This window comes from Tyto alba, unplaced genomic scaffold (genome assembly GCF_018691265.1).
Source record: "Tyto alba isolate M040663 unplaced genomic scaffold, T.alba_DEE_v4.0 Super-Scaffold_2, whole genome shotgun sequence".
In the NCBI taxonomy this organism is placed as follows: domain Eukaryota; kingdom Metazoa; phylum Chordata; class Aves; order Strigiformes; family Tytonidae; genus Tyto; species Tyto alba.
In genome coordinates, this window is record NW_024881282.1 from 60401475 (window position 1) to 60417186 (window position 15712).

Here is a 15712-nt window from a genome sequence, read left to right on the forward strand (position 1 = left end):
CATTACATTTCAGTCATGACACAAAAATTTGTAGGTAACCCCCCTCTTTGCTTTCAGTTTTCTACCATATTCAATTTCTTGCCTTCATTTTAGGTGTCTTTTATACTTGATTCTTGACACATTTCTCTCTGATTTGTAGTCAAAATGTTGACCCTGTCCCTTATGAATGAATCTGGTCAGACTTAGTTGAAATTTAACAACTGAGCAATTACTTGTGTGCTTTTCCAGGCTTCTCTTCTTACTTGGAAACTGCTCTCCACATGCATTTTCAAAGCAGTTCCCTTTACTATAGTATGTTAAACATGACAAAATGTTCAGTCATCTGCATGCAGACTGCCACTCTCCCCGCTGATTGCTACGTATCTGCCTGAATCTACTCATTGTTTCTCCTTCAGAGAATTTACACTCTAGTTATAAAACCCAAGTACAATCTTACCATTCTCTGTATGTTCACCTATTAACACAACAGGCTTCCAATGCATGACTGGGTCCATTAGAAGCCACAACAAGACAAATATCATAACCACATCTACAGAATAAAAGGTTTTTAGAAACTCCACTTCCATGCTATAAAACAAATTTAAAACATCATAATGCATATTGTAAATACTAACTGGCAACGGTGATTTCTAACTCTGAAAGGGTATAGCTATTATATCTCCTATCTTAAAAGTTCCGTTGCTGAAATTCCATTTGATGTGGACAAACAGAATAATTAAGGTTGGAAGAGACATCTGGGAGTCATCTACTTGAACTGCTGGCTAAACCAGACACAACTGCAGAGGTAGATCAGGGTGCCGAGGCTTTTGCTATTCAAGTTTTAAATATCTCCAAGGATGGAGGTTTCATAGTCTCCCTAGCTAATGGCGTAGCCATTGTAATTCTGCAGGTTTTTTTCCTCATATCTGGTCAGAATGTCCCTTGCTGCAATTGTGACCACTGTCTCTCATCCCTTTGCTATGCACCTCTGAGAAGAATTTCACTCCATTTCTCTGGAGCTGATCAACAGACAATTGACAACAGCAGTGAGGTTCCCTCTCAGCTGAACAAATATATATGCATGTATTTAAAGCTAAATTTTGTTCAATTACACTTTCCAGGAGCACCTGATTGCACATAAAAAACTAATGTTACATTCATGAATACAGCCTAATATAATGTCCCTAGAAAATACAGTGATGATAAGGTTAATTATCATTTTAAACCTGATAATTTGCCATTCCCTTGTTTTTGCCTTTGCTAACAGGCTGAAAAAACAGAAAACAAGGCCAAGACTCTGCTAATTACATGCAAAAATATTCATGTCCACAATATACTCAGCACAGGTCAAGACCCATGGTTTTTCTTCCAACTTCACCAATTAGATTGGAAATAAATATTTTTGATGTGTAAGTAGAATTCACTTTGTCAGCATATGTGTAGTTCATTGAAAGATTCCTAGAAGTAACATTCTGCAGTTAATATTTATGGTTGCTCATAATACAACCGACTAAACTGGATTAGGGGAAGTTATTACTAAAAGATATGAAGTCAGCTGTGGCAGTATTTAAACAAGTATTTGTGCAAGAACACACTGTAAAAAATATCATGTATAATAAAGTATCACCTTAGTATTTCCCAGATTGTACACAAAATAAAAGCAGCCTGACTGCACAAAAGGCTAAAATGTATTTCAATATCCTTTTGAGTACTCAAAAACTACAGAATCAATTTCATTTGTTTAATAGCTTATGTCCAGGACTTTACAAAAAAAAAAAAAAATTATCAAGCTTCATTGCTTAAGAAAAATTACTGCATTCTAGGTTTCAAGCATTGCTGAATCATATTATAGCATCCTATATACATTTCTCTGTTAAAGCTTTCATACTATTGCAGATAACAATGTAGCACTGGAATATGCGAGCCTTGATGTTAAGGAACTGGATATCCTTGAAAGAGAATGGTTTGATATGCAGAAGAAAGGGTAAGCTGATCTTTAGCGTTGTTCTGCAAAAAAGATTTTCATTACTCCCTCCCTTTCTAAGTACAGAACAACTTATTTGTAATAGAAGTTGATACAGCATCTTTAGACCCAAAATGTATACCATTCACAATTCAAGTAAAGCAATATGAATGGTAAGATCTTAATCTAGTGAGAAGTTTATCTTAAACTGAATCTAGTATTTCATCAATTCAGTACTCGGCATTTCATCAGTTCAGTGGAACCTAAGTTTAAGTACCTTGATATGTTATCTTCTTTAGGAATCATAGTTGGTGCATTGGCTTCCTCAAGTCCTTTACCTTCAAGGGAAGGAAATTACTTTCAACAAATCATCAGTTTACTTTCAGTTTAACAATCCTCTAGAGCTTCAAGCTATCTGTTCAGCAGATTGAGTACACATTCAAAACTTATGGTCCATCTATACTTATCATAATCAAAAATAAACTTGATATTTTCATGCAAGGATAACCATATGAATACCCATGACTTTTTTTATCCTATACCATCACAGATATTGTCAGAATTTACTTAAGAAGGAGGTGTCTAATCTGAATACACTATAGGGAATAAGCATTGCAATTTCCCATTAGTTGCTAAAACAATCATATTTCCTGCCACTTCCAGCAATGAGATTGTGTAGACTATTTCACTGACTCGCAAAAACTTTTCCTAGATCTACGTACCTACAAACAAGGCCAGTCTTAAATAGCTAATAATTACTTCCCAGCAGTTGGAAATGTACTGAGAAAAGATATACCAAATATTTTCTTATTGGAGTTGTCAAGATTTTTTAAGGTTAAAGAAAAACGTTAAGGAAAAATATACTTTTACCTTTCAGTACATACATCACAGCAGGTATTTATATCACCAGATTCTGCTGAAAGCAAAGCAAATTCCTAGCACCTAAATTATAAATATTTCAAAAAGCAAAAGTGACATTCTTCTAAGCCAAGGCAGGCTTCAAGCTCCTTTTGCTCAACATGACCATCACAGGGCAGTCAGCCATCACACTGTAAGGCAGAGAGCTATAGAATCAGAGGCAGCTTTCCAGCCAATCAAAGCATGGCTGTAATTTCTGCAACATTTCAAGAAACTGTCCACTTAGACCCAGGATCTCCAACATACTATGACTGTCCATCATCAAGAACAATATAAAAACCTATCCTATGCTGTTCCCTTTTCTATTGAATAAAGGCAGGTAAAAATTATTTCCATTGTTAGAACAGGATTTTTCCCCTTCCCTTCTTCATATGCCTGATCACTAAAAAGTGAATTAAAAATAACTGAATTGTATGAATAAATTAATTTTGCTTTGACATTGAAAATTACTGTTAACAGTCTCCCTTCAGCAGAACATAGGTCCTGCCTATGTATTAATTAGCTACAAACACCTTATCTGATAAATTTACCATTTAAAGATCACAACAGAATCACTTTTTCTCCTTTCTTACTTTCAAAGAATCATATACATATATATGTATATATACACACACACATCTATTTGGATGAAACTTCAATTGTGATTTCTTCTTATTCACATTCTAATCTGGCTGAGTTGCAATATAACCACAACTCGCAGTTATTCCAGTGTGAATACAGATGGGCCAAGAAAGAAAATACTTAAAACAAGGAGAACAGATCTGTAGATGATCTTGTATAGAACAGCTTTGATCTTGATGCTTGAATCAGTACGGAGGTTGGCAAGATAGTAATTTCCCTCCACGTTCACTAGAATATGTCTAAGTGAAATTTGATACTATTTATCTCAGCAGTAAATTCAAACAAATATCACAGACTGTGCATCTGATTTTAATTATTTTTGTGAAGTCCTGCAATGCTGCATTTGAAATGAAAATCAAAGACTATATGCAGGAGAAAAAAAAAAAAGGGCAGCAAAAGACATGGTAATAGTGATTTATAGTTTTTCCAAGTTGTACCTTTCAGCCACTATAAGAGCAATATCTCAGATAAGAACTGATGGAATCATTAATAATCATTAAGCTATTTTCTAACTAATAGGAATTCACATTTTAAACAGAATTTCTTACAACCATGCTGATGTCCATAAATTTATTGAAGGAATGCTAACTAGAATAAAAAAACTGATTCAGATAATGGTCTCCTGTTATTAAATCTCAATATTTGCTTTTACAGCCACAATTACTGATCTTACAGAAAAGTTATGGATCCACTTACATCCTATCAAGTACCTGATGATGATTTAATATTTTTATCTGACATATGCTGCTGTGATAGAATGACAATTTCTTCTTTTTTAATTACCAGTTGACCACATTCTGGTTTATGTTATCTTAATGTACATAAACTTAATGTTCCTTTTTGTCCAGTGATAAACTTTCAACGTAGTATTCTAATGGATACTCTAATAAATATTCAACAATCAACAATTTGTGTATTAATTCACTAGCAAGGTACTTAATTCAATATCAAGGCCAATAAAATCAAAATCAACCAGAGTATGAAGTTTTCACTGGCACCACTTACAACAATACAGTAGTCTCCTCAATCAGCTAACACCTCTTTCACAAATGGCCCACACCATCTAACTGACTCCCACATCATTAACGTTTTTGAAAAGAAAACATATTTATTTTCAATTCTCCAAATTGCAATTTGACCACTAACGAATCTGTAAAGCCGTAACACCCATATTACTTTTTGGCCTAAAGATTCTATCCAGACTCTCTCCAGCAATGATTCTTGCAATCAAAACTTGTAAACTTCCTACTCATATCCATAGACTTTCAATTAAATAATCAGAACTTTAACTACAACAATTTATTTCGTCCACAACTGCTCAGTTTTCACAGTATTACAATAATTGCCTACTTAAACCCATCCTGAGCACTTCATAATAAAACCAGAGATCATGTACAGCATCTGAAAACTTCCTTTAGAAAAAGGATTTTACTTACTTTATAAATACAAGATGCAAGTCTTTCTTTCACCAACAGTATTAACACACTCATATATAGGATGATATCTACTCTAAGAGTAGATTGTAACACAGATAATAAAAGTGGAATTACATATTTGATTTTTATCAGGAAAAGACATGAGGTTTTGTTTTGTTTTGTTTTTTTCCCAGCTAAAAGAACAGAATAGGAAAAGATTTTCTGAGGTCACTGAGGCACAGAAACTAAAGTGATTATTTAGCTTCTATGTCAGCACAACCTCCTTTGCAGTGTCCTACCTGCCAGAAGACAGATGACTTGGTACAGGGACCTAAGTACAAACAAAAATAGAATAGAAATTGGAAGACTTAAGAAGGTCAAGCAGGGATATTCATAAAAAGTTGTTCAGTATTTTAGTCAGAAAGCAGCTTTCTTAAAAATAATGCAAGAACCATTAAATATCCATCCATGTTACATCTATCAGAATTTAGTAGAAAGTCTTTTCATAATTACAACTAGTGATTCAAATTCAAGGCAGGTCCTTCAGTAAGTACCTCCTTACTGATTCTTATTTTAATAGGATAGCCTTACTAATGAAATTCCAATTAGTGATGTTTTCTGAATAGGACGTATTCACTTTGCACCGTTTGAGAACTCTTTTGTATCCATCAAGTGAACAGGATCACATTCCTTCAAAATCTAGATTATTCAGATTTGTGTGAATAGGATGAAACTTGTTGAAGCATCACATAAAAGCATCATGGCAACTATCTTTTCCAATTCTCACTTCTGAACAGATGTCAGTGAGGGACACAGCTGCAGAGACAACCTCATGCACAGTACTTTGATTCTTCCTCCAGAATGCTGATTTGCACTGGATTTTTTCAGAGCTCAAACACACATAACCTTACACAGGCCAAAAGGCCTAAACATAAGCTTACAGTCAGAGAAAGCAGTGACAGAAGCAACTTAATATTCTTCATCAGGATAGGAGATAGGAAACATGTTTTTTAAATGGCAAAGAATTTTCTATGTAAAAGTTGATTTTGTACTTAAAGCAATTATCCTCTATATAAGAACTCACAAGAAGCTGACAAAACTTATTTATTTCCTTATTATTATATCTGACCTTTGAAACATATTTTTAAATATACTGCCCATTTTCATTTAGCTGTTATAGTTCAAAACTTTAGAAATATGTTACCATTCAGAATGTAGAGAACAAACGGCATTTTCCACATTAAATTAGCATAGCTATTTTTAGTTAACACATAAGCACGCATTCTAAATTAGAAATGGAGGGACACCTGGCAACCTACCCAGCAAGTAGGTTCCTACTCTCAGTCATACCTTGGAGAAGCTGTTCTCTATTACAGAAGTAACACAACCTCCAAAGGCTAAAATTAGTATCTGTGAATATTTGCAGCCTTGAAATTTCATCATTCAAAATCTAACAACCCTATTTATACTGCAGTCATTCTTGACTCCTCTGTTAAAAACCTATTAACCAACTGAAGAACAAGACAATGTCCAAACTTTTATTTACAAAAAAACAAAAACAACAAAAAAAAAAAAAAAAAAAACAAAACCACATTTTAAATGACTAGATTAATACGGCTGTGTCTTCATTTCAAAAGCTTAAATGTGTTGTATCAGAACACCCATTCTACATGCACACAATGATTTTGCAATCTTCTACATGTTGCAGCAATTTTTTCTCTAGATTAAGACAGAAATTTTGGACAGAAAACAGGGCATGATTTTACAATCAGCATATAAGGTTTTCAGTGGAGACAAACAAAATGAATTCTAGAACTATAAATCACTCTTTGGCAATATCTTTTTATAACAGTGCCTGCATTTGTACACAGTAGAAACCAAATTACATATAGGCAAGTTGGCAAAAATGTCCATTAATATGCAATAGAAGAGCACCATCTCCATTAGTACCAGGAAGAGCATTTGCATCATATATTCCAAAGGACCTGCATGAGCTGTACAGCCCACACTGTGATGCATACCCCTACAGCTACAATGCTGTTGGCACTCAAACTTTACAGAGTAAAACCAGCTGGGAGAAGCCTACTCATAACTCATTCTGCAATATCTGATAAAGTTCTACATAACTCTTGGGAACTACTTCAGCAGAGCTCTTACGGAACAAAATGCCAGTTTCACCACTAAAGTTACTGAAAGATCGAGTCCACCTGGCAAAAATATGCATTCATTTATCTCTTAAAGATGACCTCATGTGCCACGTAACTATGTTCTCTCTTTGAAGAGAAATAAATGCATCTCCAAACAAAGAAAATAACACACTTTTTTTTTCCATCTGTATAAGAGATGCAAAGATAGTATTCAGGAACATGCAATAATGGAAATTATTTAATTTATTGAAAAAATATTCCTGTTTTGATTTTTATTTTAGTAAGTCCCAGTAATATAGCAGTATCTAAATTAAGCATGCAAGAAAGTGATCTAATTAAGGATGATGATGATGATAATTTTCCCTAGTTCTGAATTAATGTAAAATTGTGAGTCCAAGAGTTGTAACATGTAACACTGAGCTCTCTTAATTCTGAAGAATTCATCAATAAGGATGAATTTGAGTTAAAATAAAATGTTAACTTAAAACATATTCTAAAAAGCTAAAGGTAAGATTTAACTATTAGCAAAACACTAAACTGTAAGTAAATAAAACATTCTTTGATACCAACTTCTTCTTTCCATTGGTTTTATCTGACTCTAATGTTACGCTTTTAAGGACTAATACCATTGTAAATATTATGTCTAAAACCAGGTATATGAACACATGTGCACGCACAGTGGCTAATTTCACAGCTGTGGTTGTGATGCATAGTTACATCTACATCAGATGCAGAGACAGGGGTGACAGACACATGACACACGTTTCCATAAACATGCAGTCTTTATTTAATACCTTAACGGCACATAAACAACATCAAGTTCTTGGGGAAAGGGTGCTCATTTGTAGTCAAAGCCAGCAAATAACAAAAACATGTATCTTTGTCAAGAACGAGATTGGACGAGAGAGGAAAACCTTTTGCATCTGCTAGCAGTATCACAAGCATAATCACAGACTGATTGATCACCTCTTGAGGCATCCAGGGCCACCCAGACTAACTCATATCTTTGCTCCAAGGTTTGGCTGTTGGCCATCTACTTACAATGGACTTTGTCAGTTGGGATCTCAACAATCCCTTTTAAGAGCTGTAATAGAAAGAGCACCCATCCAGAATGGCACAGTATTTCTGACAGTATGAAGAAAGCAAAGAGCTTGGATGGCCCCGGTCAGGCTGCCGTGAGGGAAAATTTGACCTCAGCTCTTGCTCTGCAAAACGCCATTCTCCCACAACCTGATAGCTATTTTCTACTATGACTCAGCAAAGACGAGACAGTGGATAAATGTTAAGCAGCCAAGTAGGAAATGAAAGAAGGTCTTCATATCCATCTGCCTATCTCAGTCACACCTATACTTTCTCGTCTGAATTTCTGACAGGAACAGAAAAAGCAGCAGCTGATGGGAGACTGGTCTTCCCTGCTCACACCTTGCCTAAATCAGCCAGATCCTCTGAGGACCACTGAGTAAAATTCATGCATACACACAGGACATCTATTCACTAATGAATTATAGAAATCTAGGTAAACAATCTAAATGAAAAGGATAAAAATATTAACCTGTTCACACAATAAAAGCCTCATGTACCAAAAGTTAAGTCTCAAACAACTCACATCAATGCAAAATCATATCCACATACTATATCCTGCAAGTCTCTACAACTTAATTAAAACCTTTACATTACAGTAAACTAGTAGGCCAAAACTGCTTCTAACAAACCCGTATCATAAAGTACTTAACAGCTTAAAAATTGTTACTGATATATAAAATATCCTTCAGTATTTTCATATCAAAACTATTCAATAGATTATTTTTACATTTTTCTAACTTCCTTTGTATTGTTCTTAAAGCGCTTTTTGAATTCTCTAGTCAGATTATTCAGTGTATTTCCCCAAATATTAAGAAAATTCTCAATACAGTGCATAAATACAATGTGACTTCTTCCATGTGGGTGTAACATAAGTTCCATCAGTAATAGGCGAAATTTTCAAAACATACAAAAAAAAACACAGCATCTAAAGTATTAATTTAGTTATTATGCCCAAACATACAGCGAAGTGAAAGCAATCAATGCAGATGGCTCAAATGGTACCACAAGCCTTCAAGAAGTATAATAAGAATCAAGCTATTCATATTGTTTTCTGATCAGACATGCTCATCTTCTGTTCAGTCTATTAATTACTAATCAGTTACATTCACTGATTTAAACAATCACCAGAGCATGACTTAGGCAGAGAGTTGCACACCCAGGCAGAATCAAATTTTACAAGCAGTCATTAAGTGACCTGAAATTGGAGTCCTTCTGCATTATTAGGTGCTGCATACATGAATAAATTCATATTTGTAGCTAGACCATTTACAGAAAATAAGATAGACCATAAAGTAAATTTTAAGTTTCTAACAAAAGAAGACAACATGAGAGAGTTTGCTTTAAGAGCTTGTAGTGAAAAACTGTACAGGTAATACAAATTACCACTACAGTGAAGAGGTAGAGAAAACCATGGGACAATTAGAAGAGATATATGACAAAAAGAAAGCCAGACAATATAGCTTCCAGTCCTGTTACAATCTACGTACTGTGCATTTCACTTACAAAACTAAAACCTTAAGCTTAAACTATCCAAGCATGTAGTATGAGTATGTATTATATCATTGTGTCAGTTATGCACACTGACATTCCATTTCTTTATTACATTAAGGCTGGAATGGAGTTTCTGTCCTCTGTTGGTCTTGAACATTTTCAACAGCGAAACACTGCCACCTTTTGGCTTGATACATAGACCTCCCCATTATAATTTTAAAACTTTTTTTTTTTTTTTGCTACATTTGTCCTTTATGGAAACAGTTGAATTCTTGTGATCTTATTTGAAATTTTATTCAGTAGCCAGATTTCTTCAGGGGAAAAAAAAAAAATTAGTATTAATTGGTAAAGAAACACTATTTTTCTCATAAATATGATTGCATAGCCATTAAGCCACATAATGCTTTATCTATTTCCTCTCTTTATCTCACAGCTCTTTTTTTCTTGCAGCTTTGGTACACATATATACTGTATCACATAATATCTTACGCTGCATTCCTTTCAAGTAAAAACTTGGTAATACATTCTTTGAACATCTGAGTTTTGAAAACTGATTACAGGAAAAACAATAATGCATTATTAAAAATTTCGTGTTCCTTGTTCATACATAAACTTACAGTATTCTAGATTAAATATTAAATACCAACAGCTCAATATTTATATAAGCAAGTATTGAAATGTATGCAAAATTACTTACACCAATGACACAATGTCCCCACGTTGTACATCATAATTTCGAATGCTCCACTGGTTTAAGAGCACTACATCAGAGGCTTGTCTTCCCCCAGGATTCAAAGAAGGCTGAGGGGGAGGGGGGGAAAAACAGCATTAGATCTACATTCCCTCTATGAATCTTCTACCTAACTCTCATTTCATCAATAGGTGAAATCCATTAAAATCAGTAAAAATGTACCCAACTTACTATAAAAGGACCAAGAATCTGTTGCATTCTGGGAAATATATTTCTTTATTAAATGCCATGTTACAAGTCATTAATTTATGATAAACTGTAGTTCACATCTTTGAATGCAGTACTGCATGCAAATTAAATTACACAGGATACATACATATGACAAGACTGATAAAAATAAGTGATTGCCTTTACTGCATATCATTTAATATTAAAACCAATGGAGAACCAACACTAATTCCCAGAAAAAGCAAACTTTCTGCTGGCATCTTACTGCTTATATAAAAGCATAACGCACTACAAATAAAATACATACTTGTAACGATACTAATCTCGGCATCATTTGCAAGGGGAAAAAACAAACCCTACACCTACAGAATATACTGACACTGCCCGTAAATGTGGGCCTTCCGTAACAGGATACAAAGAAGCATGGACTTTCACAGAACCATACAGTGAAATGAGACTGTTCACTAAACTCAACATTAAAATAGCAGAGGAAGGAAATAGCCCATCACAGTACTGTCGTCTTTGATTTTTGCAGGGGTTATTTCAATACAAATACTCCTTTTACCAGATAGAAAGTATTTAAGAGTAATCCAGGCTGAAGTCTTTTGATAGCTTAGTTTTCAATAAGCTCTTTCAGACTCTTCAGATACAATTATGGTATCTCCAAGTTGGCCAGCAGATGACCTCTAATTTGCACTCTGGAGTTAGGTGAAACATGTAATAAAGCCCAGTATTGAGACTAGGCAGCCCCTCATTTATCAGTACGATAGCTGCAATATTTGCTAAAATTTGATTATTTTTTTTTTTATAGAAGAGGTATTTGTTGTTCACCTTACAATACAACTTGGCCTTTCACATGTACCACCAGACTTTCACTGCTGAGATTCCCCTCCACAGACTGAGTGTACCTTTGATAAGCAAACCAATTGGGGTATAGGACTGAAATTAACTGTTCTCAACACAAGTAATTACACATTGCTAAATTTAATTGTATTTTTATTCAGTAAAACTATGCTCCCAAACCAAGATGGATACTTACTATTTATTTTTAACTTCAAAAGTGATTCAAAACTGCCGATTTCTCATTACTACAATTTCCTCATTCATCTTCTCTTTGCTATCGGATTGGTTGAGAAAGACCAATGGGACTACTGAAAAACTAGCTTTTCAATGTGCTGGGGTCCAGAGTTAGTGTAATTCACATAAACAGTAAGGAATATGATAGGTCAAAAGAAAAAATATGACAGGGGGAAGGAAATTACACAATTTGTTTAGTTAAACAGCAGATAAGGCTGGTTACATTTTGAGCTGTGGACTATAGGGCAAGTTTCTAGGCAAGCAAGGTTATCTGCTTTGATCCACAGACTTAACATCCACAGAGATATGGTCCAAATCTAAGCTATAAAAATATTAACACTCATTCCTATTTTATCTACTAGAGTCTATGCATTGAAAGAGCCAGATAAACTTTAAAAAAAAAGCTAATTAGCAGATTTTTTTTTTTAATCAAGATTTTCCAGAATTATTTTCCAAGTTCATAGCATCTTCCACCAAAGGATAATATCTTTACATACAAATTATTTACATACAATTCACAAACCATTCAGTCATACTCAGTTTACCAAATGCAGGAACATACGCGTCAGAAGCTAACAACAATACTAAATATAAGGCAAAGAGGCCAACCTTACAAAGCAGGAATCATACATATGGTATATTCTGACAAAGTAAACTGCTTGGTACTCAAAAGTATCTACCTTAAAGACCCAAAGAAAAGGTCAAAACAAAATGAAAATTTTAAACCCATTGTTTCAAAAGATAATGTGTTTCATAGCTGACACTTAGAAAAGATTCACATGAGTGTTCAGCAACATTTCCACTCAACTAAATCTGTACCAACTTCACCTTACAGAGAAATAGACCAGGTAGTTACAGTATTGCCCTAGTTTCATTAACCCAGTTGACTCTTACTGTTTTCTGTATGTAAACAAAGGAAATGTTTTAGAGTTTAGATACATTTTGATATTGCATAATCTTTTTAACTTAAAGCACTCATAATACCATATTGCTGGCTATTTTTAACAATACATTGCTTATGTGGTTTTGACACACAGAGTGGATATCCAACTCATTACACATTAGAATTATGTTTGAGAGAATTATGACAATGTAGAATATTTTTTTTCTTTTCCACAAAACAATCTGACACACTCAAAATGCATAGACAAAAATACTGTTTTGATGTAAGAAATGTAGAGAAAACTAGGAGGCAACTTTTATTTTACATCAAGTTACATTTTTCCATCAAAAAAAAAAAAAAAGCATCTAAATCCTTCAGCAAGTCTTTCTCTAATGTAAATAACATACATTGTGATTCCACAACAAAAAAATACAGAAATAATTTAATGCAGTGTGTTCAGAGACAACTTATTTCCCATGACAATTTTATTAGTAGTAAGGTCTCAGCTCTAGCAAAACAAAAATACAGCTTCTGAAAAGTAGTCAACAAATAGGCTCACAAGGGCTCTTTATTTTTATCAGAAACAAAATAATACAGGGGCTTCTTCCTTCCTCTGTCTTGAAGCGTTATAGCTTGTTTGCCCAAGTTCTTGGCATAACAGCCTGCTAGAAATGAGACACACAGGTCTTAATTTAGAACTGTGGTGCAGAAGTCACAAAACATTCACTCTTTCCAATTACGAACTAATCTAATGCTAAAAGCATGCAAATTGAGATCCCCAGCCATATGATGAAGCCTCATAGGACATGAGGTTCCATAAGTAGGAGGGTAAAAGCATGCCCTTTTACTATAAATCATGATTAACTTGATAGTTGTTATGCTGCTAGTGAATACCAGAAGGTCACAATTTATTTGCTTATAGCTTGGGGAACAGAAAGAATATTCACATGAGCTCACAGGCTTAGGTACAGTAATCCTAATAATAAAGTTAGGAGAAACTGCCACAGAATAATTACAACTGCTATTATACATAATGGAATAGAACATTCAATAATGTTTGCTGTTGAAACAAGTGTGCTTTGTCAGAGATCGCTGGTCAGGCTACTTGCTATAATCCTTAGTATTGAACTGTTTGCAATAGAACTTGCATATCAAGTTGCACATACAGTCTCGTCTTCCAACTCACTTGAAAAAAGACCATTTGATTTAATGAATTTACAAAATTATATATCCATGGGGGATTCCCTTTTCCACATCATTGTGTATGAAGAGTTCATAATACTAGACAAGCAATAAAACTCAACAGAAAAAAACAGAACTGGATTGTTATCATATGTCCATATGATAACAAATGTGTTAAAGTATACATCCAGCATTACAAGAGGAGTCTCAAAAAAATCCACAACAGCCAATTAAGAAGTCATATTACCAGTTATCTGTGTCACTTACATTCAGTGTTGTAAAAAGATTACAACTCACTTGATACCCACTATTAACAATAAGCACATTAATCTGTAAAATCCTAAGCAACAAAACCAACCTATGTGAGGATTTAAAAAAAAAAAAAAAAAAAAGGTAATTTTGGAAAGAAAAAAATAAGGTAATGAAACAATTAGAAAACATTAAAATTATAAACAGCAATAGTTCACTGTTATTCCCTACAGATTAGAGTTAATACTTGTACATAGTGAAGTCAGCTCAAATGAAAAAATTATGACAGGTGGCTGAAAGCACTGTAGAAACACAAAATCAGCTTGAGACAATGAAATGCATGAAGTCTGTCTTAATTGATTGGGAATAAATCAGAAAATTTGTATTTTCATTAGAACCTTTATTCAGCGTGCTTGCCAGGGTGTCAAAAAATATTACCATCCCCAGTAACTATGAAGCAGAAGTAAGGCTGGTCCAAAACAAAAGCAGAAAGTGAGAGGGGAGAGAGCACGCAACAGAGAAAACGTGTAGGAGAGCGAGCATGACACAGAGAGATTTATTCCTTGCTTCTTGTCAGAATTTTTAATTTCAGGCTCAGCAGGAGCCACAATGATGAGTACACAAAGCCAGCTAGACATTTTAGAGGTCTATTACAAACAAATTCTTGGGAATCATACCATGATATCTTCAAATTGAGACAATAAGATATCACTGGAAGCATGTCATTGATGGATATATGACTACATGCTGACTGAACTTCACTCTCCCTCACACCCATAGCTTTCAGATACATTCAACACAGATCACTCTTCAGAGAACACAGCAAATAAGATGGAATTGCAACACGATGACCAGTACTCCTTCCAAGCTACCCTGCAAGAGAGGGATATATTCCTTATAATTATGTCCTTGTCAGACTTAGTTAGGTGTCTAATAAATCTTGGCAAGGAAATTAGTATGCTATTAAAAGCACTAGGAAGTTGTTTTTGTAGTTTGAAAAACATCTATATGCATAGAAGTTTAAGACAAACTTCTATTCCAGTGCTACAGTCCAGAATAAAACCAGAGAGATAATTTTACAGGCACTGAGATGTCAGTAAAATTAGAAATGTCAGTTTTCAAGCTACCCATACTTCAATCAAAAGAGAGAATGTTTAGTCAACAGACACATCGAGAGAAAAGCTTAAATTTTAATCACCCAGTCAATATATATTGCTTTCCCTAGCCACTACGAAGAATGCATATTCTTCTTTGTCAGGTTGAATAAATCTGAGCAAATAACTGTAGTGTTTTTCAAATCTTCCATGGATAAGCCCCCAGTTAACTATATGCCCTTCAAGTGAAGTACAGAAGCAACACTCCAGAACAATACCAGAGCATTCCTTAACACGAGATTTCAACTTCAAAGGAAACAGAAAACTGAGGTCTTGACCAGAGGGGCTTAACAGACTTGTGAAGTAGGGAGACCTAGAAAACTTCTTGCCAGCTACTGAGATAAAACTATCCAAACAAGAATGGATGTCAAACAGAAAGCTACATCAGAGACAGAAAAGACCAAACAATGAAAGGCAATGTGGCATGCTAAAAAAACAAACCCTCAAAAATTAAATGCTCAGGTCATGCTCATTAGTAGAAAACAAAGACCACAACAAAAGCAATCAACAAAAAGCCAAAAAAAAAAAAAAAGAAAACCACAAAATCCAGAGTGTATCTGCATCCCCAGTGCTGCACATGGCTCTAGATACCAACAGAAACAAAGAATTGGGAGATGGAAAATGGGAGAGC

At 34.4% G+C, this 15712-nt stretch overlaps 1 protein-coding gene across 5 annotated transcripts in view; it reads right to left on the reverse strand.

The window, feature by feature from the left end:
* Positions 1-15712, reverse strand: part of IMMP2L (inner mitochondrial membrane peptidase subunit 2) — a 469876-nt gene that overhangs the window by 442732 nt on the left and 11432 nt on the right. For 4 of the 5 annotated variants that reach the window (XM_042792739.1, XM_032998774.2, XM_032998777.2 and 1 more), the window contains exon 3: positions 10315-10418. In XM_042792739.1, coding sequence (XP_042648673.1) covers positions 10315-10418 — 104 coding nt within the window. Of the gene's footprint in view, positions 1-7806; positions 9929-10314; positions 10419-15712 lie in introns of those variants that run through there. The other variant, XM_032998776.2, reaches the window with a different exon arrangement.